The sequence below is a fragment of the Giraffa tippelskirchi genome, chromosome 2, assembly GCF_054371585.1.
Source record: "Giraffa tippelskirchi isolate mGirTip1 chromosome 2, T2T-mGirTip1v1.2.pri, whole genome shotgun sequence".
Taxonomy (NCBI): Eukaryota; Metazoa; Chordata; class Mammalia; order Artiodactyla; family Giraffidae; genus Giraffa; species Giraffa tippelskirchi.
In genome coordinates, this window is record NC_137276.1 from 57,391,392 (window position 1) to 57,417,079 (window position 25,688).

Here is a 25,688-nt window from a genome sequence, read left to right on the forward strand (position 1 = left end):
GCCCATGGTGGAGTGCGGGCATCCTGAATGAGGGGGAGAGCAGTAAAGATGTGACATAAATTAACTTATATAAGCTAGTCCTTCCAGATCATTGTTTACCTTTGGCCAATTATCTTGTTAATTTCTTCACACCTGACTCATCCATGGACCCTCAAAAGATGCCTGTGAAACTGTTTTCTAAGATCCCACCACAGAGGCCTATGGGTGCATGTCCACTTATTATGGGGTGGGGCCCCTTCCCCCTTCCCTTTTCGACCCCCAAGAAGCCTTCCTGCTCATGTGTCGACAGGGAAGTCTTTGTTGAACTCAGGAGTGGGCTCCTTATCTCGTTGCTTTAGCAGAGCTCAGCTTTTGCCACTAGCTTTGTCCTTGGAGTCTCTGGGTAAGAACAAAGCTTGAATTGTACTCGACAAACACCAGAGGTCCAACCCAGACACACACTGTCTCCTACCTTACTACCTATGCAAGTTCCTCTCTGTGTCTTGGATTCCATGTCTGCAAAACGAGAAGGATTTGCCTAGATTATCTGTGAGGCAGAGTGGAGAAAAACATCCCTTGAACTTCAAGGCAGGAAGATGTTGGGGGATGAATCTGAACATGACTGGACACCCTCTCTGCCTAAAACTTTAGAAGGGATTAAAACTGTGCAGATGGTACATTCTCTGATGAGCCATCCACAGTCACATTGTCACGGGAATAAAGAGATCTTGGGTGGTCAAGGGTGAGGGGAGTCTACTGGGTACAAGCCCACTCAATATGGCCAGAGAAGTTGGTGCTTCCCTGCCAGCAAGAGGCAGCCATGATAACCTTCAAGCCCCAGGGCTACAGCTTGCCTTGATGAGAGGAGTCTGGGGTTTGCATAGAGGTTCAAACAGGGCTCTACCTGGGGGAGGCATCAATAGAAAGAATTTGAAACCATGGGAGAGGATGAGCCCAAGCCTAGAGTGAGTGCAAGGAGAGAAGGGAGCCAGAGCTGAGGATCCTGCTCCTCTCTGTGGAGTGTTCAGGAGAGGAGGAAAGATGAGTGAAAGAGACTGAAGGATAAAAAGATTGAAGGCAGGAGACGAAAGGGAAGGAGGAGGCAGTGACCAGTGGGGTCAAATGTGGTCCATGTTTGGCAGAGGTGGAGGGCTAGACACCTATCTTGGTGAGGAGGAGACACTGGATTTTGCAACAAGGGCATCTTGGAGACTTCCTTTTAGCCTTACCCCTGAGTCAGCAGGCTGCCCCCCTCTTTTGTGACAAATCTTTCAGACGTGAAGCCAGTTTCAAACTTTATTCTGAGGGAGTAGTTCCACAGGAGGCCTTCCTTGTGACCTCATCCCGTGGCTCAGTGGGGAAGCCGTGAGCAGCAGAGGGTCACCTTTTTATTGGGATGTTGGCAGCTCACAGCTCTGGGCACTGCCCCCTTCCTCCCTGGGGTGGAGGGCGGTGGGGCTCAAAACTCGCAGATCACGAGGAGTTGCTCACTGCAGGGTACGTCATTCCACTTGCCGTCAGGATAGATCTCCACACAGTTCTCTGGCTGTCCATCATTGCTGTTGTTGGGCTCCCCGCTGGCCCAGTTGGAATAGACCAGTGACTCCCCCGTGGGGTAGGTGAACCTGCCCTCCGTGGAGATGTCATTCATGCTCAGGTAAGCATCCTTGTTTTTGGCTCTGGCCAGCTGTCTCACAGCCTCGTTCTCAGCTGCAGAGCGTGGGGAGGCCAGCTGTCCCTTAGCCTCTCTGCAGAGCTGCTGGGCATCCGAATATGATTTTACAGCACCTGCCGTCTTGAAGATCTTCTCCCCAACAGCCAGGCCATCAGGGAAGAGCACCGCTAGGGGAAGAGGACAGTCAGATTGGGGATGTGGCAGCACCTAGACCTTGTGCTCCAACTGGAGTCCCCAGCTCCCTCGAGGGTATGAGGGCACCAGATAGAACAAAAGCGAGGCATTTAGTTCCCAATAATCCATCATGCAAGAGGTGAGGACCCTGGAACTCAGGTGCTTACACAAGAGGCCCAAAGTCACCCAACTGTCAGGTGTAGACAAGGATCAGACCTTGTTGGAGGTGACACTAAAGCTCCCATGTGCACTTTCTGTTCTTCCCTGTGTTGTTCACCAGAATCCAGGACTTTAATTACTGTGTAAATAGGAAGGATTTTGGCAGGAAAATGACACTGTAGAGCCCAGGGCAGTTCCTGAGAGTGTGGAAAACACCAAGCAGGTGGCTCACTCTCACCCTTGCATGATGACTGGACATGTGGAGCTGTCATTGCGCTTCTGTGCTGTGTGAAGGGGTGAGGAAAAAGGGAGGACAGTAGTGCATCTGAGAGCAGCCAAGTGCTGACTTCTGCACTGGGGGCAGTCCAGTGTTGGCTCCCATATGCTTGCCAGTGATGCTATGGCCAGTCAGCCTCCCTGGACCACTGAGCAGGGGATGACGGCATCTGAGAGCTCTATGTGGGGGCAGGAGGGCAGGGTGTGATCGGCTTTGGAGAGAGCCCTGTCTGGGCCTCAGAAAGTCGTGTACAGCCCCACACTGGCAACGACAGCATTTTAAGGAAAAGGTACACTGCATAACAGCATCCCCTATGTGATGTGTTAAGTATCTCTTTTTATTCCATCCCATCCACACTCTTCTGACTTCCAGGGTCATGCATGGAAATCTTTAGGGCTCCTAAGAGGGCTCACTGGACTGGTTCGAAACCCAGGCTGCACCCTGACCCGCTGCCCTTTTCCTCTGATTAGATTCAATAAGCAGTCAGAGACCAGATTTTCCACATAGTCAGGATGGCACCCAGACAGCCCTGGACAAGGTCAGTGCAAGCTCGTGTGCCGTGATTGGTTTATGTCCCATGCATCTGGGTGGGTATGCATGTGCATGCATGAATACATTCGTGTGTCGATCTGAAAGTACGTGGGCTGACTCAAGGTCCATCAGGATGAGTGTGCATATGTGTGCATGTGTGTTCATGTATGTAGGTGACGTGGATTAAGTGATGGTGTTTAGGTACACACATGTGGCCAGCGCATATGCCCAAGTTCTCCTTTGTTTATATCAGTCTGCATGAAGGGTTAGTTTTTAAGTTGAGCCGGACTCTTTTTGACCCCATAGACTGAAGCCCCCCAGGGACTTCTGTCCATGAGGTTTTCCAGGCAAGGATATTGGAGCGGTTTGCCATTTCCATTCCAGGGGATCTTCCCGACCTAGAGATCGAACCCAGGTCTCCTGCACTGCAGGCAGATTCTTTACCAGCTGAGCTACCAGGGAATGAGGTAGTAAATACGTATGTAAATATGATTGTGCAAGAAGGAAGACATAAACTGCTGAAAATTCTCATCCCACTACTTCAGTACTTAGTTGGCTTGAGTTCTTAGAAGCCAACCCTGTGTCTCACCCAATCAGGTCCCTATATGCTCTGCCCCTTCAGAAAACTCTTTCTCTTTTGGATCAGTGAGGTCTGATAAGTGATGTGCATTCAAAACTGTCATCAGGGAGAGCAGAGAAGGAGGAGGGCAGTTGATGGAGCATCCCAAAGGCAAAGGGCACTCAGGTGTGTGCTCCAAGAGGCCTCTGCCTGCTTAGGATCCAGGCTTAGGGAAGAATCTCTGCTTTAAACTCCACAAGAGGTGCAGGGGGAGTCCAGCACTGGCCAGAGACTGGAGGCAGCCTATTCCTTCCAGACCCAGGGACATCTTTAGGTTAAGATATGCAGTGGCCACACACCAAGGACAAGTCCCCAGCAGCCTTGAACCCCACAGGCGGTGTCCCACTCCCAGTCTCAGCATCATGTCTGGATTCTCTGCTGCCCTGGGCTGTGCAGCTTCTTCTCTGGGCATTTGCACACCTGGCCCCACAGAGGGAAGAAATGAATCCTGGCTTGGGTGTCCCCTTGTCTGTCATAGGAACCCACCCAGGGTAGGCCGGGATAAATTCTGCTGAACGGATGACTCAGACTGCATCCTCCTCCTTGTCTTGTGCATCTACTTGAGCCCCTGGAGCACATGGGGCACAGCTCTGTCCCAGCCCTGTCCTTAGCCCAACTCCTGCCCCAGGTCTAGGTCCAGTCCCAGTCATGGTCCCAGCAAGTCCAATTTAGACCCAGCCCAGCAAACTGCAAGCCAAGCCCAGACTAAGTCTGAGGCCCATGATCAGGGTCTGGCTCAGAGTCAGGTCCAGGAACTCACCTTTGTTATACTGAGAGAAGGCATTTTGGAGGCGTCGCAGCTGTCCCTCTAAGGTTGCCACCCGCTGCCTGAGAGCATTGACTTCTGCAGGAGAGAGAGGCCAAGTGAAGACAGATCCAGAACAGCCTGGGGTCACTCAGACCCCAGCCTCAAGAGAAGGGTGTCCAGGTGCAGATGCAAATTGGGGGTGGGGTAAGGAGGTGGAACAGAGGCCTAGGAAGCCCTCTTCTGCTGACCTAGCTGGCCTCTGCTTCCACGGGATTTCCTGTGTTTCTCTCGTGAACAGTATGACCTGAACAGGTCCCTGTGCCTCACTGACAGTGAACCAGATGTCATTTTAATTCCAAATTCTAGGAATCTGATAGCACTTCCTTTTGCAGTGTAGTGGGTGGTATGGTTGTAGGAGAGGAATACACATAGCTTGAGTATTCTCCATCCATTGAGTTACTTGCTGTTCAGGCTTATCTGATGAACTGGAGAGAGAGGTTTGCTTGTCATAAAGATCAGATAGAAAATCTGCTCAGGTTGTCCTCCAGCGAGTCACAGAGGCTAAGACCAGAGTCCACCTCGCCATCCACTCTGTCAACCTTTCCTGCTTCTACCTCCATCTGCAACTAAACGGGTTGCCTGAGAGGAGAGCTGAGCTAAATAAGGCCTCCTCCCTGCCCCACACCCTAATGGAGCCCCCAAGTTTTCCTTACCTGTAAGTCCACTCTCACCCTTTGCTCCTCTTTCTCCAGGAGTACCTCTGTCCCCCTTCAGTCCTCGGGGGCCCCTGGCACCTGAAGGCCCCTGTGGACCTATGGCTCCAGCAGGCCCTGGGATTAGAGAAGTAGAAATGGGTGAGTGCTGAACAGATATTTTAGCATTTTTGTACCCCCCCCAACCTCCATACATGGACTTCATACCCCCCAGCAGTACACCCTCCTACATACAAATGTCCCTCTGTGCCTGGAACCTCTTGCATCCTCTCTGTACACTGACTGTCACATAACACAACAACCAGCTTTCCCTGAATACAGACAGTCCCTGCTGCTCACACCACCCTCTCCCTGGAGACAGACAGTTCCCAGAACCCAACACTGGCTCTCATCCTGGAATTCTAGCTCTGACCTGGAGGGTGGTGGTGGTGAGCACAGGGGAACACGAGCCCAGCCCCACGTCCATTGCTCACCTGCCGCCCCAGCATGTCCAGGGGCTCCGGGCTCACCAGGGGCACCTCTCTCTCCTTTGAGACCTGCAGGGCCTGGGGAACCCTGCATGCCTGGGGCACCCACTCCTCCTGCAGAAGGAACACATTAGGAGAAACACGGCTGAAAGTGCGCTCAGCAGGTACCATTTCCTCAGCAGTGCAGCTTATCACTCACAGCTCCAGGTGAGAGAGCGACCTGGGAGACTGCTCCTGACTGCCTGGCCTCCTCTGGGGACGGCATTGGGGAAATTCAGTCAGTGTGGGAATGTGGGGGGGAGACGCCCAGGCCAGGCCTACCAGGTGTGGAGGTTCCAGGCTTTTCCAGACACTCTGCACACACCCTGGTCCCCACCAGGGCTGCCAATGTCACCCCTCCCCTCTCCCTCCCTCACCCACCACATACCACCCACCTACCTTTGGGCCCAGTCTCTCCTTTGGGGCCTGGTGTGCCTGGAGGTCCCATGTTCCCCTGCCTCCCTGAGGGGCCCTCTCTTCCAGCTGGACCAGGCATACCTGGAGGCCCTGGGAAAAAGGACCAGCCCAGTCAGTGACACTGAATCTCCTTGGAAGTGGGAGTGCAAAAAAGATGGGGCTGAATAGAAGTCAGACAGGCAGCCTCCTCCTAAAGATGTTGCCCTCACTCTCCGCCCTTCCCAGGAGCTCCAGTCTTCCCTGAAACAACCCCGTGCCACCTCGAGAATGACCTTCTTCCTCTTCCTGGGATAGAATCTGTGCATGCCTACTGCCATGTCCTAGTGGCAGCACACCATCTGCAGCCACCTGCATTCCATGCCCAGCTGCTCACCAGGTGGTCCAGGGTCTCCCTTTGGTCCAGGTTCTCCAGCAGAGCCATTGTCCCCTTTCGGCCCAATAGGGCCAGCTGGTCCAGGCCTCCCTGCTTGTCCTGCAGGTCCTGGTAAACCTGTGGCAGCAGAAGAGATGGACATAAAGCTGATCCTGGTCCAGGAGGAGCCAGCTGCCTGCAGAGTCAGAGCCCTGCCATTCTTTCAGGGTTCTGTAGGGTATAGACACTCCCCCTCCACATGACTGGTCCAGTGGTGATCTAGGAAATGCGTGTCCACATCCCTATTTTACAGGTGAAGAATCAGGCTTGCAGATTTGGAGGCAGATCCAAACCAAGACCCACTTGAATTTGCCTACAATGCTCCTGCCCCTGTCCCAAGGCTACGGTATTTATGGCAGTTAAGTCTGTCAGCTTTTACCCTTAATCATGGACTCTCCACCCTCCCTCTTTCCCAGAACCAAAGTTTATGCCAGAAATGACACCTGACACTTACCACTAAAGAAATAGAAATCAAAAGCACAATGAGCTGTTACCTCACACCTCTCAGAATGGCTATTATCAGACAGCAAATAAGAAGTGCTGGAGAATGTGGCGAAAAGGGAAACTTTGTGCAGTAGGGATGTGAACTGGTACAGCCACTATGGAGAACACTATGGAGGTTTCTCAGAAAGTGAAAACTAGAGCTACCATATTATCCATCAATTCCACTTCTGAGTATTTAACTAAAGAAAATGAAAACACTAACCTGAAAAGATATATGTACCCCCAAGTTAATTGCAGCTTCATTTAGCCCAGACATGCAGCCTAGAGCCCAAGTATCTGTGGATGGATGAATGGATGTAGAAAATGCAGGGTACATATACAATGGAACATTATTCAGGCATAAAAAGGAATGAAATTTTGCTATTTGCAGCAACATTGGTGAACCTTGAAGGCACTATACTTAGTGGAATAAGTCACAGAGAAGGGCAGTACTATACGATCTCACTTATATGTGAAATCTAACAAAACAAATGAACAAAAACAACATACTCACAGATACAGAGAACAGATTTGTGGTTGCTAGAGGTGGGGTTGGGAAGTGAGCAGAATGGATAGAAATCTTCAAAAGGTATAAGTGTCTAGTTAAAAAAAAATTGAGTCCTAGGAATGCAATGTACAGCGAACTTACTATAGTTAGTAATCCTGGGTTGCATGCTTGAATATTGCTGAGCAAGCAGATCTTAAAAGTTCTCATCACACATAAATTGTAACTATGTGTGTTGATAACTTATTGTGACAATCATTTCACAATATATGCAAATATGAATTCATTATGATATACATCTGAATCTAATATATTATAGATCAATTCTATTTTAATATAAAGAAGAGAAAAAACTATGTAATATGCTTTTAAAATTATGGAAGATAGATTAAATTATTGTGCATTATTAAGTGATAAAAGTAAGTTATAAACACTCTATTTAATATGATTTGGTTTCTTCAACATGTCCATGCATGTGTCAGGCATGTGCACATGTAATATATATTGAAAATATCACAAGAACAGCATATACAAAGGTGTTAACAGTTGTTCTTTCTAAGGGGCACAATTCAGGCAATTTTGATTTTCTTCTTTTTGTATTTAGTGACCACATACTAATTTGTTTTGGAAAAATGACTAAACGTTTTTTAAAAAATCACATTATCTTAAGAAAGCTGCCTAAGTCAGAAATTGTAAGAGATTTGCCTTCAAAGACTACAAGGAGAAATGCTAATTGATTCAAGAATTATACACTCAATTCTGTGAGTCTGGTTATTCTTTTTCCATTGAGATGAAGTTCACATAATATAAATAACTTTTCTTTTCTCACTGTGATGTGTAGCTTTCAGGATCTCAGTTCCCCAGTCAGGGATTGAACCTGAGGCCGGGCAGTGAGAACACTGAATCCTAACCACTGGTCCTCCAGGAATTTCCTATAATTAATCATTTAAAGTATACAATTCAGCAGCATTTAGAACATTGACATAATTGTACAACTACCACTACTCTTTAGTTCAAAACCATTTCATTAATCCCAAAGTAAACCTCAAACCCATACTCCCTCCCTGCCTCTTCCCAGGCCCTGGCTACCTCTAGGCAGCTACCTGTCTCTGTTACCTATTCCGGATATTTTATATAAATACATAGACTATATGACCCTTTGTGTCTGCCTTTTTAAACTAGGAGTGACATTCTTGAGGCTCATCCAATTTGTAGCACATCTCAGTACTTCATTCCTTTGTATGGCTGAGAAATGTTCTATAGTATGAATACAATACATTGTCTTTATTCATTCACCTAGGATAAATGTTGATAGACACTTGGGTTGTTTCCATCTGTTGACTGTTGTGAGTAAAGCATTCATGTGCAAAAAGACAATAAAAGAAATCTGTCAGTTACTACTAATTTGTTCATTCACTTATTTGTTCATTTCCTCATTTCATTTCTCTGTTCGCTGAGAAACTATCTGTGGAACATAGCTTTCTGCCTAGCACTGAGCAAGATGTAAATGTTAGCACCAGGTCCTGGTCTGCAAGGAATTTGTCACTGAATTTTAAACTGTGAGGCACAGGTAACAAGTGAAGAAAACAGCTTATGAGATGTCCCTCGTCCCATCCCAGCACCCCCAACCCATGGACACACACGTACTCATAGGAAACAGGACTTCAAGGCTAAAGAGGATTCAGAGATCTGGAGAGGAGAGGTGATATTTCAGATCTGGAAACCATTTCCCCAGGGTAAGAAGGGCCAGGATTGCCTGGCCAAAAATATGTAGGTGGTGGGAGACTGGTGTATTTGATGGGTGGTGAGAGCCTCTGTGCTGGACATTGTGTCCTGCTCTTAGTTTCAATTCTCACTAGGCAAGCAGTGGGAACCTGGAGGATGGGCCCCACATCCCAGACCCCCTGGTGCACTGTGCTCAGGTAGAGACACCTGGTCCCTGGCTGAGCCTCTCCTGGGCTCCCCCATGGCTGGGGAGGGCAGCAGGTACCTTGGAAGCAAGGCACTCCTTAGAAGGGAGCATTAGAGGTTGCCCATCCCTGTACACAAACCATGGAGGCCATGAGAGCAGGGAGGTAGAGGAAGGGATGCTTTTCATTTCAGAGCCCCTTGGGGAGCTAGAGAGAGCTGGCACCTTGAATACCACCCCTGCTCTGAGATCACTTCTAGGAGGCCTTCCCTGGCCCCAGCCCATTCAAGTTGGGAGCTACTTTCTTTCTAAAATACAGACAGATACTTGTCTATTACCCTACAAATCCTGGGGATGTTATGTATTCTTTTCAGCTTTAATGTTGTTCATTTCTTTCCTCTCCAATCAAAACACAAACTCTAGAAGATAAAAGACCTCAGTTGGTCTTTTGGCCCAGGGCCATGGTTGTCCCCTGCTCCTTGTGGCTGGTTCATTGAATTCTCACTTCTTGCCAATAAAAACCAGATCTTCTCCGGTGGGGCAGTGTTTCCAGACAATTCCCTTAATAATCAGTACATCTGGAAACCTCAGGAGAATTCAGCTGGTTGGGACAGCAGAAGGATAAAACTTTACCTTGAGACCCAACAAAAAAATGAAGCCTTGGCTCAATTCTTTGTCACTGTGGTTGATATTATTCTCATCTACAGATGATTAAACTGAAACTTACAACACTGTCATCAGTTCAAAAATATTTAACATTCTGCAAAGGCAACATTTAATAAGAATGAACAACAGTTAAGTTTTGGAGTGTGCGTGCTCAGTCGCATCTGACTCTTTGTGGATTTTAGCCTGACAGATTCCTCTGTCCATGATTATCTCCAGGCAATAATGGAGTGAGTTGCTATTTTCTATCCAGGGCATCATCACAACCCTGGGATCAAACCCATGTCCTCTATGTCTCCTACATGAGTGTACTAAGTCACTTCAGTCATGTGCAACCCAATGGCCCAAAGCCGGCCAGGCTCCTCTGTCCATGAGATTCTGCAAGCAAGAATACAGGAATGGGTTGCTAGGCCCTCCTGCAGGGGATCTTTCTGACCCAGGGATCGAGACTGCATCTCTTACATCTCCTGAATTGGCAGTCAGGTTTTTTACCACTAGTACCACTTGGGAAGCCCAATGAGTTCTGGAGCAAAGGACTCCAAATACCAGTCATTCACTCAATGTTTGTACATTCTTAGGGTGGTTAGAGTCAGAAGATCCTAGGGGAGAAATCAGGACAGGTGGTTATGGAGCTGGGGACTTGGGCAAGCCAGTGTTTGCCAACTAGTAAAGCCATGTTATAGGTGGAATGAAGATCTGGGGGAAACCTACCCTCTTGAGAAGACCATCTTTAAGGTTTCCACAGCAGAAGATTCAGAGTTTTGGGTTGGTTACAATTCCAGTGCCCACCCCTTCCCATCAGGACAAGCCCATGGTCCCAGCTCTACCTGGATCCCCCTTCTCTCCCCGGGGGCCTTCTCTCCCATCTTGTCCATCACGACCAGGCAAGCCACCCTCCGGGGGGTTACACACAACCAGGGTACAGGGGTTGGCCAGCGTTTTCTAGGAATAGATCTTCATTTCTGCTCCCAGGGATCTCCAGGGCTGTGTGAGCAGGAACAGCATGGAGAGAGGGAGGAGAAGCATGTCCTAGGCAGAGGAACAGAAAGAGGGTGTGCTCTTGGTCCAAGGAGGAAGATTAGGGCTGGCCCAGCTCCTGGAGGTCAGGAGAAGCCCTTCCCCCATCTCCTCTCCCATCCCCTGGGGCCAAGAGTAGCAGGGCTCCAAAAGCAGTTTAGGGAAAGTTAGGATAAGGTCTGGCTAGGGAGGACATGAGAGGACCAGCTGGACCTCTGAACTGGTCTGCCAGCAGCATGAACCTAGTCTTAGATACTCTGTGTCATCCCTTTTTGGGCTTGTCATCCTTGCCAGGGGCACTTTGGCCAAGATGTAGAATTCCTCACTGAGACCATTGTCTCATCAGGAGGGACTCACTGAGGGCCCTCAGGGTGAGACCCATCCCCTCTCTGATCTCCTTCCTTTCTGTACCAGAAAGTTGGTTGCTTTACCTCTTACAATGCTGGCTTGTTTCCTCTCACTTGCTGCTCTGGACAGACTACTACTGGAGTCTGCAAGGCTATCTGAAAAAAAAAAAAAAAAGCCAGAGTCCTAATGCTTGGTAAGGTCTGTCCTGAGCACAGAATGGTGCATGACTGCTCATTGCCAGGATTTGTCATTTCTGGGCTCCACCAGGAAAGTTTCTGGCACACCTAGAGTCCTGCCCAGACCTTCTGAGAGGACTTGAGACAGGGGCCTCATGGAAGAGGGGACATTAGAGACGGGTGCCCTCAGGGGGAGGCTGGCTTCAGAGGAGGAAAGCTGATGTCCAATAGAGCTTCTGGTTACCATCAGAAAGGGACTCAGGAGTTAAGTGAGATCGGGGTGGGTGCAGGACGTGGGTCACTCAAGGTGTTGGGCTTCTTTCCTATCTCAGAGAGAAACTGTAAAGTTTTGAGCATGGAAAAGAATCATAGGAGGTGCAGAGACCTTGAAGAAAGCCCGAGGGTCCTGTGCAAAGGACCGAGGGTTGCCAAGCAGGCTGATGTAGTGGGAGGGAAGGGGTTTCCTGACCAGAGAAGTGCCTCCTTCCAAGAGGATGATGAATTGCATTTACCCTGGGGACTTCCAGACAATGGCATCAGAGATCTGGTTGGATGTCACATCCAACTCTCCCCCTCTCCCTGTCCTGGAAACACATCTCCCACCAAACAAAGGGAGCAGAGTGAAGAGCACCCCTTATTACCTCATTTGCTCCCACTACCAGCACTGAACCTCCTAGAGTGGAAGATCTACACACACCCTGCCTTCTTCAACCACCCACATAGGCAGGGAGATATCCACCAGACATTGTAAAACAAATTAAGAGGCAAGGACAGAGACACTCACAGTTGCATCCTGTAAGGCTCCAGAATGTCCAGGCAAGTTAAGAGTTCCTGGGTAAGCACTAGCTCTTTATACCTGCCCTGTAACTTGACCCTCAGCCCCAGTTTCCTGAGAATTCTCTTCAGGAAGTAATGTAATTTCCTTATTATTGACTCACTCATTTTCACCTCCACCTGAACCCAGGTGTCCACCTGGCTTCTGGACACCTGCCACTAATGTGGCAGGACTAAACACACATTAGAGTTCAGAGAGCACCCTCAGCCCAGGATCTCATGGGTACCTCACTGCAGCCCTGTGAGTAAAGTGGCAGCATCAGTGTCTGTGTTTCACAGATGTCCAGGAATCCAAGGTCCAGAGAAGACCAGCAAGTTGCACAATGACCTAGAGCTCTTCCAAAGCAACCTGCCTCTGCAGAGTCCAAGAAACAGCACCTGCTGTGCCCACTTCTCTTCCTCCTCATCTCAACATTCCTGCTCAGACACTAAGAAAGAGCTGGGAGGTGTTTGGCCAATTAAGCAGAAGTGGGGCAGGTGAAGGGCTGCTGAAGCAACAGCCCGTGGGAGACAGTGTCTGGGGGAGCTGCCATCTGGAAGGGGTCACTCTTTTGCTTTCTGCTGTAGATCTAGGACAACTCTCCACTTGCCTCAAGATGGCTTTCTCTGTTCTCTGGTCATCCCCTGCTCAGCCCTCCTTCACTCACATGACTATCCAGTTCTCTTAATTACAGGGTTTAATGGTAACTGCCTACATACTTGCTGCCCCAGACACTGGTTTCCCTGGTAACTGATGAACAAACTGACGTCAACTCCCTGTTAGACTGGTGGGTCCTCCCTCAAGCGGTGAAGATTGCCTCCATGTCCTTCCTGTTCTCTGCTGAACATGGTTGTGCTAAGACCCTTCTTTTTTGGACACATAAGATTCCTTATCTAAGAAGCCATGGACGTGTTTGTCCCTGTCTCCCAGCTCTTGCTTTGGTCTCAAGGCTGGGCATCAACACGCGTGCACACCTGCAGGGTGAAGCCCAACAATTGGTGAGTCAGCCAGAAAGCTACAGAAAATCCCGTAAGTGCTGAGATGTTGGAGAATGAGGACTGAGAAGGGAACGTTGTGGGGATAATCCTGGGGTGTCATTCCCCTAGCACGTGAGTTCCTGTGAGAGATATCTTTCTCTTCCATTAAGCAGATGACATCCTATTAACCTCAGTTTCTTTCCAGTTTAAAAGTAGCAGCCTGGGCTGCAGGTTCACCTGACTGCATGGGGAGGGCTTGTGATACAGGCAAAACATAAGAGCCTTTCTGGTTTTATTGTTTTCTACGAAATACAAACATACCCCTGACCCACCACCCCTAAACAATTATAGGTTTTAGGGACACTAACTGGGACAGGCTTGTGAATTGGCCATGGTGGTTTACCCTGAAGGGTTTGGGTGGGACCTGTGGCAATGGCGAAATAAAAAGAGTACCCTCTGGGCTTCTGGTCTCAGGTGTGGGAGGGGGCAGAGCAGGGATATAGTGTCAAGGAACAACGCTCTATGCAGCCTACATGTTTTACAACAGGTGGAAGCTGTTATAGTGGGCCTATTCAAGTTGCTGAGCAATGCAAAAGAACACTGCTTTAGTGGCCATGAAGTTCAGGAATGGACTGATAAAAATGCCATACCCTGGCGTTTCCACCTGTCCTACAGCCCTACTGCTTCTGGGCGAATAGAAGGATGAGTGGACTAAGTAAGCAACAACTGATACAGGAAACCCACTGTCTCAACTTGTGAACCAAGAGGCTAGCTTAAGTCACAGAACTTGTCATTAAATATTCCAGCAGCAGTCAGCACAGGGCGTACCTACATCATGTTAACCCAGAGACAAACTAGTCAACATCATCGAAGTTCAACTGTTGACCATCCAAGTATCACTGCCAGCTAACAATCAGGAGAATAACTCACTTTTGCCCTTGCCACAGGATCTACGCCAGGGGAACATATTGTAAGTGGCCCTGGGACTAAAACTGGCAGCGAAGTCCCAGGTGTTTTGGGTTTGCAGCCCTGTGAGGATTAAGACTAGAAAGAAACTTACAGATTTCATCTGGACCCACCTAGGAAGACTGGGAAATTAATCTAGGTCCCCTACTAGAGACTATAAAGAAAGCTGAGCGCCGAAGAATTGATGCTTTTGAACTATGGTGTTGGAGAAGACTCTTGAGAGTCCCTTGGACCGCAAGGAGATCCAACCAGTCCATCCTAAAGGAGATCAGTCAAGATCACCGACTCAATGGACATGGGTTTGGGTGGACTCAGGGAGTTAGTGATGGACAGGGAGGCTTGGCGTGCTGCGGTTCATGGGGTTGCAAAGAGTCAGACACGACTGAGCGACTGAACTGAACTGAACCTACTAGAGAAAGGCACCATTATATTAACCTTGTGTTCTGTTACACCCCCTCCAGTGTTTGACACTCGCTGAAGAGGACTGAGGTTGGATAGAATAATGGTACTGCAGCCCAGGACAAATATCGCAGTCAAGGGTGTTAATATGTCACAATGCTGTTACTGCTAGTATTTTGTTTAATAGTCATGATCTTCACTGCAATGAGCCTGTTAAATATCTTATATTTCATGTCTAGTCTGAGTGGAGTGATCTGTTTGCAGACAGAGCAACAATGGTGACCTGAGTCCAAAATGAACTTGATGGCTGGATCTACTGCTGCTGCTGCTGCTGCTAAGTTGCTTCAGTCGTGTCTGACTCTGTGAGACCCCATAGACAGCAGCCCACCAGGCTCCCCCATCCCTAGGATTCTCCAGGCAAGAACACTGGAGTGGGTTACTATGTCCTTCTCCCATGCATGAGAGTGAAAGGTGAAAGTGAAGTCGCTCAGCCATGTCCAACTCTTAGAGACCCCATGGACTGCAGCCTACCAGGCTCCGCCATCCATGGGATTTTCCAGACAAGAGTACTGGAGTGGGTTGCCATTGCCTACTCTGGGCTGGGTCTACAGCGATATGCTATTGTTGTCCTTAGGAATTCCAAGAAAAATTGACCTGATAAATTGCCTGATAAATGCCAATGGTTGCCTACCTGTTAGACTGTCGGTATTCACCAGCTGTTGTTGTTTGTGTTGCATTTGTGGTATATGTTCATCCTCTATATACCTGAGCCCAGGAAAATTGTGGTAGAGGGGAAGACCAAGATATTAAGGGGTGTGCAGGTTATGTAGGGGCGGAGTGTATGGTCAGCCCATTCAAGATAGCTGTTCTCTTGCTCTTTCTACACCTCCCTGCTCAACCAGTTCCTGCTCCACTCACAGGTCTATCTAGTCCTCTTAAATATAGGGCTTAATTTGTAACTGCCTACATGCTGGCTGCTGCCCTAGCTGCAGGATTCCCTGGTAACAGATAAGCCAACTGACATCAATTCCCCCTGTAAATCGTAGGGAGACACTTTGACACTTCTCCCCAGTGTCAAAAATTGCTGCCATTTCCTATCTATAAATGGTGGCATGTCACTCTGGGAGTTTCTGTTTCGAAAATGTAAGATGCCCTGTCCAATAACTATTGATGTCTTTGTTGCTGTCTCTTCCTCTTACTTCAGTCTTAAGGCAGGGCATCTGCAAGGCACAAAGGCCTGTGAGGTCCATCCCAACAGCACTGGGCAGGTTGCTTTGATTTGGGTCTCTGGGAACTGTCTGGGGCAGTCTGGCATTGGGGACTTCTGCCAGTGCATTCACAGACCCTCTTCTGCTTTGTTCTGGGTGCTGAGCTCTGACTCTAAAACCATATCACGGGCAAGAAAAAGGAGACATGGACATCAGAAGAAGTAAGATTCCACTCTTTCCCCCTTGACCTGTCAGGCAGAGGGCAATGTCTCTGAGGCCAAATCTTGGGGGTTTGATTTATACCTTTCCTCTCATCCTTGCAAGATAGGTGCAAATTCAGAGCAACTGTCCACACCAGGCTAGGAGTGGCTTCTCCATTGGATGGCTAGAATGTAGGGCTCCTCATATAGTATTGCCTGTCTTGTCCTTTCGTTTCCTTAGAGTTGACATCTTAGTATCTCCCATTTTTTGGTTCTTAGGGGAAATAGTGATCTGCCTTCCCTTCACTACCCAGAGTACTCATCAGGTATACAGGCATTCCTTAAAACATTTCCCCCTCTGCTAAGAGCTGGGATCCAAATGAAAAATCACCTTCTCTGGCTCAGATGCCTTTCCTGGTTTAGGCATGGATTGAAATTCATGCCTTCAGTGGGCATGTGCCCACTTGATATGACTATAAGCTCATCTCTTATGTACAGATGTTCAGACATAAGCAGCCACGATGTCCTGAAGAAAAGCACCTTAGTTAGAATCACCACTCTTTCTTCAGGCTGTACTAGGAGAGACACTTTTCTGTTGAGGTTGAATTTCCGTTCCTTCCATGCAGAACAGAAGAACACAGGGTCTTGCAAGCCAGTTGAAGCAGGATCATGGTTTTTTGGATACAAATGACTCTTTCAGAGACTCAGATATACCCCAAACCACTATCTTCCTACCTTTTGGAGAACAACAGTTCTCAACCAGGGATAATTGTGTCTCAACTCCAACCAAGGAGGAGGCCAATGAACTGAGATGATTAGGTTATCAAGGGGTAGGGGAGGGTGGATTTGGGGCAGGGTTTGTATGGGCTCCTAGGGCTCTCAAACCCAAGATCTTGGCAACCAATGTACCTCTGTTTCATAATCACTTACTTCAGAACTTACCAGAGAAGTGGTCTCTTCTTGTACCTTGGAGATAAGGGATAAAGGAATAAACCACATGCCCAACCAGCCTGATCTCTCATTATTTTATGCACATTCCTTCTTGACCATCCATTCAAATGAGCCTGTACCACTCAGCCACTTAAGGCCACATGTATTCCCAAGGGATGAACGTTAACTACTAGGATTTGAGTAAATGATGTCTCAAACACCCCAGAGGAAAGCAAGAGAAACATGTCTTCTTGAGAGTTCAAGAAGGGTGGGTGAGGGGGGCTTGGTACAAAGGTGGAAAGGTACAAAGAACCCCCATCAACTGGTGGCCCAGTGGTTAGGATTCCTGGGTTTCACAGCTGTGGCCTGGGTTCACTTCCTGGTCAGGGAACTGAGATCCCATAAGCCACATGGTACAGCCAAAAACAGAAGAACAAGTCTTCTCCCCAGTGTGCCCTCTTTGAAGTTCCTGTAACCCATAGCTTATTGGTTTGTTTCTTTTGTTTTTGGCCACGGAGAAAGGTATGGGGGATCCTAGTTCCTGACCAATCATGGAACCCGTATCTCCTGCATTGCAAGCAGGAAGTCTTATCTACTTGACCACCAGGGTAGCTCCCGCGTAGCTTATTGGGTACTATAACATTTGTAAAACCCTGATCTGTAATAAGTTGCTTTACTTTATTTGTTGGTAGTCTGAATATGGCTTCCTCTAGATTAACTATTTTGTTCCTAGCTGTCTCTTTGATCACTAAATACATTTTTTTTCCCTTTTTTGTATGAACTATTCCATTCAAAATTATTCTACCAGTCCGTAAGCTGTCCTGTGTCAAAGCTATCTGAAACTGTAGGGCCAAAGAGGAATCCTGGTCTGAAAACTAGGATTATGGGTATTATTTTATTGAGTCTCCATAGTATATATTGTTCATTATTCTCTAGTGTTGACAGCAGTCATCAAGGACAACATCCCATAATCAAATTGGCCCTGTTGCTTACATTCTCTACAATGTCCTCATGTGACTTCATTTTCTACTGTGAGCTGAATATCCAGTACAGGTCCCTTCCCCATCAGTGAATGCACCAAACCAAGCTTTCCTCCATTGGTAGAAGATATAGAAAATTTATTTTTGTTTAATCCTTCACACTGTATGATATAACTTGTAAAAACTGTTTAGTAAAATACTTGATATAAAATATTGATTCAAAATTGCTAGCCCAGATTATCTCTTTACCTTGATCCTGAGAGATAATGAAAGAGAAATTCAAACATACTTGGATTCTAGTTTCTGGAATGCAAGAACTTCTTTTTTTTCAGATTGAAATATATTTGACATACAGCACTGTGTATATTTCAGATGTACAACATATTAATTTCACATATTTATATATTATAATATGATTGCCATTGTAGTGATAATTAGCACCTCTATCATAAAACAGTTATAATTTCTTTTTAGTGGATGGAATATTAGGTTCTAGTCTCTCAGTTTCATTACAATAGGATATTGTCTATATTCACTAGGTATTTGATTTCTAGGACATATTTACTGGAAGTTCATGGTTCACGCACTGTTGAAGCCTGATTTGGAGAATTTTGAGCATTACTTTGCTAGCATGTGAGATGAGTGCAATTGTGTGGTAGTTTGAACATTCTTTGGCATTGCCTTTCTTAGGGATTGGAATGAAAACTGACCTTTTCTAGTCCTGTGGCCACTGCTGAGTTTTCCAAATTTGCTGTCATATTGAGTGCAGCACGCTCACAGCATCATCTTTTAGGATTTGAACTAGCTCAACTGGAATTCCATTACTTCCACTAGCTTTGTTCATAGTGATACGTCCTAAGGCCCACTTGACTTCGTATTCCAGGATGTCTGGCTAGGTGAGTGATCACACCATCGTGATTATCTGGGTCGTGAAGATCTTTTTTGTATAGTTCTGCTGTGTATTCTCACCACCTCTTCTTAATATCTTCTGCTTCTATTAGGTCCCTACCATTTCTGTCCTTTACTGAGCCCATCTTTGCATGAAATGTTCCCTTGCTATCTCTAATCTTCTTGAAGAGATCTCTAGTCTTTCCCATTTTATTGTTTCCCTCTTTTTCTTTGCACTGGTCACTGAGGAAGGCTTTCTTATCTCTCCTTCTATTCTTGGGAACTCTGCATTCCAGTGGGTATATCTTTCCTTTTCCCCTTTGCCTTTAGCTTCTCTTTTCTCAGCTATTTGTAAGGCCTCCTCAGACAACCATTTTGCTTTTCTTTTTCTTGGGGCTGGTCTTGATCACTGCCTCCTGTACAATGTCACAAACCTCCATCCACAGTTCTTCAGGCACTCTATCAGATCTAATCCCTTGAATCTATTGGTCACTTCCACTGTATAATTGTAAGGGATTTGATTTAGGTCATACCTGAATGGTCTAGTGGTTTTTCCTACTTTTTTCAACTTAAGTCTGAATTTGGCAGTAAGAATTTATGATCTGAGGCACAGTGAACTCCCGGTCTTATTTTTGCTGACTGTATAGAGTTTTTCCATCTTTGGCTGCAAAGAATATCAATCTGATTTTGGGATTGATCTATAAGCAGGTCTAGTGGTGATGAATTCCCTCTGTTTTTATTTTTCTGGGAAAGACATTCTCTCTTTCTTTGAAATGATTATTGTTTCTGGGTAAAGTATTCTTGGTTTAAATTTTTCTCTTTCAGTGCTTTGATTATATTCTGCCCTTTCTCCTGAACCGCAAGGTTTTGCTGAAAAATTTGCTGATAGTATTATGGGAGTTCTCTTACATATGACAAGTAGCTTTTCTATTTCTACTTTCAAAATTCTCTTTTTTCTTGATTTTGATAATTTGATTATAATTTGTCTCAGAGTAATCTGCTTTGGGTTGATGCTATTTGGTGTCATTTGAGCTTTATTAGTTTCATTGTCCATTTTTCCTCCCAAGATTTGGGAAGTTTTCAGCCATTTTTTCCTTAAATATACTGCTCCTTTTTCTTTCTCTTCTATCTCTGAGACTCCCATAATGTGTACAGCAGTTCCTTGATGGTATTCCATAAATCATGCAAGATTTCCTTAAGAGAAAATATTGAGAGCAAGTGAGAATTCAAATTATGCTAGGGACAAAAGAGTAAAGAATGTGAAAAATACAGGGAGATTGTGGGTAAAGAATATAAGATAAAGGAGGCTTGTGAAATCAGGAATAGACTCTCTAGAGAAATAAATTTATTGAATTGAAAAAAAAGTTTGAGGTGGTGGAGAGAATAGTTTAGGAAAAAACAGCAAATGATAAGTGAGAAGAAAGCATATATTCAAAGAAATGACGAGTATAGAAGTATTCATACATAGAAACGTCACAATATAAATAAAGAAAAAAGAGGAAGAGAAAAATGGGAAAAACACTAAAATTGAAAAAATGTTCATCAATAAATACACAAAGCAATAGAAGACCTATAACATTGTATAACCATAAAAGGAAAAAGAAATGATCAGAGAAGCAGAAATGATATATAAAACACAAGAAGAATATGTGAACAAATGTCATCTCTACAGATAACTGGCCATATTAGCAAATGATGAAGAAATAGATAAACAATAATGGAATAGATATTAAAGGAAACAGAATAAATGTAAAACCTAGAGAAGACTGCATTTCTATGATGAGTAAAAGGAACCTAAGGACAGTAAAGAGAGGTCAAGGATTAGAGAATAGCAGTGATGTATGCCAATTATTTCCCAATGAAACAAAAATATATCAAAAAAAGAGTTAGGGAATTGAAAGGAAATTATGTTTTCTGAGCACAGGAAAATGCAGAAATGAATTAAAAGAGCAAAAATAGTGTAAGAGAACACAAGTGAAAGCAAAGCAATTGAAAAAATGAACCCATGTGAGGCTATCAATGGGGATAGCTCAAGAAATGACAGAGATGCCAAAGAGAATTAAAGTGAGCTACAGGGAGGCGGGGCTAAGATGGCGGAGGAATAGGACGGGGAGACCACTCTCTCCTCCACAAATTTAGCGAAAGAACATCTGAATGCTGAGCGAACTTCACAAAACTACTTCTGAAAGCTGGCAGAGGACGTCAGGCATCCACAAAGAGCGCATTATCTTCAAAAGAGGTAGGAGAAATTATAAAAGATAAAAAGAGAGACAAAAGAGTTAGGGACGGAGACCCGTCCCGGGGAGGGAGTCGTAAAAGAGGAGAAATTTCCAAGCACCAGGAAACCCTCTCACCGGCGGGTGTGGGGGAAGATTTCTTATCTCGGAGGGCAACGTAACTGGGAGAAAAAATAAATAAAACCCACAGATTACGTGCCTAAAGCAACTCCCAGCAAAGAACCCCAGACGTTCGCATCATCCGCCACCAGCAAGTGGGGGCTGAACGGAGAGGAGCGAGGGGCACTGCCTAGGGTAAGGACCGGGCCCAAGTGCCCTGAGGGCAATCTGAGGGAGCTAACGTGAGATAGTAACCTAAACTGTGGGACAGCCAGAGAGAGAGAACTATCCCGCGAAAAGCCCAACTCTAAGGCACTGCCGGCCCGCTCACAGAACAAAGGACTGAGCGATACCAGAGGAGAGCTAGCCGGCTGCGGACCGCCCCAACCCCCGCCGGACACAGCGGGCAGGTGGGGCCCGCCAGAGCCGGAAAGGGGCAAACTCGGCCCCAGAGAGGGCACCCCCTACCAATCTGCAAACAGGCTCCCAGTTTCTAAGCAAAGACTGCCTGAGATCCCGGAGGGTCGACAGCCGCCGGGAGGGTCGCAGCCAGAGATCAGCTCCCCAGAACCGACACAAAGCACACCGGAGCTGGGCGCGCCCGTAAACCGAGGCGGGGTCCAGGGAGGTGATAAGCCGCACCGCCCCAACAGGGGAGAGCGCGTTCGCCAAACTCCTGGCCGCCCGAGCAGTTCCGACTGGGAACGGCACAAGCCGCGGGCGAAACCGAGTCTGCGCCTTTGTGGAGTAACCGGGAGCCTGAACCTGAGCGGCTTAGACCTGGGAAGTGCACGCAGCTCAGGGCGCGCTCCCCGGCCGAGTAACCTGAAGCCTGAGCAGGGTAGACGGGGAAAGCACACACGCCGTGAGCGGGGGCGAACCCAGTGCGGCTGAGACACTGCGAGCTCACCACACACACGCCAGGTTTGCAGTGTTCGTCCCTCCGCACAGCACGATTGAACAAGCGAACCTAAAGAGACCACCTCCACCCCTTTGTTGCAGGGCGGAAATTAGATACTGACGAGACCTCCAAACAGAAGCCAAATAAACAGAGGGAAGCGTCTTGGAAGTGACAGGCCAACAGATTAAAATCCCTGTAGTTAATACCGACTGCATTGAAAGGGACCTATAGATCTTGAAAAGTATAAGCAAGAACAAGGATCTATCTGAAACTGAGCAGTCCCCACACTGCTCACAATAGCGCCAGAGAAAGTCTGGGATATATATTTTTTTTACTATTTTTTTTTAAATTTTTTTTAATTAAAAAAAATTTTTTTTCTCTTCTTTCCTTTTTCTTCAAGTCCTCTATTACACCTTTAACTTTCATTTTCATAACCCACTATTAACTTGCAAAAAAAAAAACCCTATTTTTGAAACAAACTGCATACATATATCTTATACCTTTTGTGTTTTCTTTTTTTACTGTTTTTTTCCTGTTTTACCTTTTTTACTGTTTCTTTTCCTACTGTTTTACTGTTTTTTTTCTTTTTACACTGTTTCCTTTTTTTCTTCTTTTTTTTATATTGTAAGTTTTATAAGAGTCTAACCTCTACCCTTGATTTTTAATCTTTGTTTTACATATTTGATATCAGTTTTGTACATTTAAGAACCCAATCTTTAGGACCCATTTTTACTCAGGAGTGTGATCACTGGCCTGATTACTCTCTCCCCCTACTGATGCTCTTTCTTCTCCCCCAGGGAATCTCTATCTCCTACCCTCCTCCTTCTCTTCTCAACCCAATTCTGTGAATCTCTGAGGGTGTTCTGGGTACCGGAGAACACTTCAGGAACAGGATACTGCCCAGATCTCTCTCTCCCCTCTTGATTCCTCCCTTTCTACTCATGCTCACCTCTATTACCTTCCTCCCCCCCTCTATGTATCTCTGTGAACCACTCTGAGGGTTCCAGACTGTGGAAAGCACAGAGGGAAGTGCTTACTGGCTAGATTGCTCTCTCCTCATTTGAATTTCCCTCTTCCCCTCCTGGTCACCTCAACCTCGCCCCTCACCTCATCTCTCCATGTAACTCAGCGAACCTTTCTGGGTATCCCTCACTGTGGAGAATCTTTTCACCATTAACCTAAAAGTTTTATTATTGATGCTGTATGGATGGAGAAGTCTTGAGGCTACTGCAAGAATAAGACTGAAAGCCAGGGGAAACGTTAATTAATAAGAGACCATCCAATAGCCTCCACATATACACTGAAACCAAGCTCCACCCAAGAGCCAATAACTTCCAGAGCAAGACATACCACGCAAATTCTTCAGCAACGCAGGAACATAGCCCTGAGCATCAATATACAGGCTGCCCAGAGGCACACCAAATCCATAGACATCTCAAAAATTAATACTGGTCACTCCATTGCACTCCAGAGAGCAGAAATCCAGCTCCACCCACCAGAACACCGACACAAGCTCCCCCAACCAGGAAGCCTTGACAAGCCACCTGTCCAACCCCACTCACAGTGAGGAACCTCCACAATAAAGAGGAACTCCATACTACCAGAATACAGAAGGGCCACGCCTAACACAGCAATCTAAACAAGATGAAAAGGCAGAGAAATACTCAGCAAGTAAAGGGAAATGAGAAATGCCCACAAAACCAAACAAACAAGAGGGAGATAGGGAATCTATCTGAAAAAGAATTTAGAATAATGATAATAAAAATGATCCAAAATCTTGAAAGCAAAATGGAGTTACAGATAAATAGCCTGGAGACAAGGATTGAGAAGATGCAAGAAATGTTTATCAAGGACTTAGAAGAAATAAAAAGGAGTCAATATTGAATAAATAATGAAATAAAGGAGATAAAAGACACTCTGGAGGGAACCAACAGTAGAATAACGGAGGCAGAAGATAGGATAAGTGAGGTAGAAGATAGAATGATGGAAATAAACGAAGCAGAGAGGAAAAAAGAAAAAAGAATCAAAAGAAATGAGGAAAACCTCAGGGACCTCTGGGACAATGTGAAACGCCCCAACATTCGAATCATAGGAGTCCCAGAAGAAGAAGATAAAAGGAAAGGCCATGAAAAAATACTCGAGGAGATAATAGTTGAAAATTTCCCTAAAATGACGAAAGAAATAGTCACAGAAGTCCAAGAAACCCAGAGAGTTCCAAACAGGATAAACCCAAGGCGAAACACCCCAAGACACATATTAATCAAATTAACAAAGATCAAACACAAAGAACAAATATTAAAAGCAGCAAGGGAAAAGCAACAAATAACACACAAGGGGATCCCCATAAGGATAACAGCTGATCTTTCAATAGAAACCCTTCAGGCTAGAAGGGAATGGCAGGACATACTTAAAGTAATGAAAGAGCATAATCTACAACCCAGATTACTGTACCCAGCAAGGATCTCATTCAGATATGAAGGAGAATTCAAAAGCTTTACAGACAAGCAAGAGCTGAGGGAATTCAGCACCACCAAACCAGCTCTCCAACAAATGCTAAAGGATCTTCTCTAAACAGGAAACACAGAAAGGATGTTTCAACACGAACTCAAAACAACAAAGTAAATGGCAACGGGATCATACTTATCAATAATTACCTTAAATGTAAATGGGTTGAATGCCCCAACCAAAAGACAAAGACTGGCTGAATGGATACAAAAATAAGACCCCTATATATGCTGTCTGCAAGAGACCCACCTCAAAACTAGGGACACACACAGGCTGAAAGTGAAGGGATGGAAAAACATATTTCATGCAAACGGAGACCAAAAGAAAGCAGGAGTCGCAATACTCATTTCAGATAAAATAGACTTTAAAATAAAGGATGTGAAAAGGGACAAAGAAGGACACTACATAAAGATCAAAGGATCAATCCAAGAAGAAGACGTAACAATCATAAATATATATGCACCCAACGTAGGAGCACCACAATATATACGGCAAATACTAACAAGTATGAAAGGGGAAATTAACAATAACACAATAATAGTGGGAGACTTTAATACTCCACTCACGCATATGGATAGATCAACTAAACAGAAAATTAACAAGGAAACACAAACTTTAAATGATACAATAGACAAATTAGATTTAATTGATATTTACAGGACTTTCCACCCCAAAACAATCAATTTTACCTTTTTCTCAAGTGCACATGGAACTTTCTCCAGGATAGATCACATCCTGGGCCATAAATCTGGCCTTGGTAAATTCAAAAAAATTGAAATCATCCCAGCCATCTTCTCTGACCACAATGCAGTAAGATTAGACCTCAATTACAGGAAAAAAACTATTAAAAATTCCAACATATGGAGGCTAAACAACACGCTTCTGAATAACCAACAAATCACAGAAGAAATCAAAAAAGAAATCAAATTATGCATAGAAACGAATGAAAATGAAAACACGACAACCCAAAACCTATGGGACACTGTAAAAGCAATACTAAGGGGAAGGTTCATAGCAATACAGGTGTACCTCAAGAAACAAGAAAAAAATCAAATAAATCAACTAACTCTACACCTAAAGCAACTAGAGAAGGAAGAAATGAAGAACCCCAGCGTCAGTAGAAGGAAAGAAATCTTAAAAATTAGGGCAGAAATAAATGCAAAAGAAACAAAAGAGACCATAGCAAAAATCAACAAAACTAAAAGCTGGTTTTTCGAGAAGATAAACAAAATTGACAAGCCATTAGCCAGACTCATCAAGAAACAAAAGGAGA

General features: G+C 45.7%; 1 protein-coding gene across 1 annotated transcript in view; it reads right to left on the reverse strand.

The window, feature by feature from the left end:
- Positions 1-1,261: 1,261 nt before the first annotated feature.
- Positions 1,262-25,688, reverse strand: part of LOC145539734 (uncharacterized) — a 32,525-nt gene continuing 8,098 nt past the window's right edge. Inside the window, exons 3-8 of the mRNA XM_081573802.1 lie at positions 6,172-6,288; positions 5,781-5,888; positions 5,349-5,456; positions 4,876-4,992; positions 4,175-4,258; positions 1,262-1,821 (exon numbers count right to left, since the gene is read on the reverse strand). Coding sequence (XP_081429928.1) covers positions 1,439-1,821; positions 4,175-4,258; positions 4,876-4,992; positions 5,349-5,456; positions 5,781-5,888; positions 6,172-6,288 — 917 coding nt within the window. The 3' untranslated portion in view covers positions 1,262-1,438. The remainder of the gene's footprint in view (positions 1,822-4,174; positions 4,259-4,875; positions 4,993-5,348; positions 5,457-5,780; positions 5,889-6,171; positions 6,289-25,688) is intronic.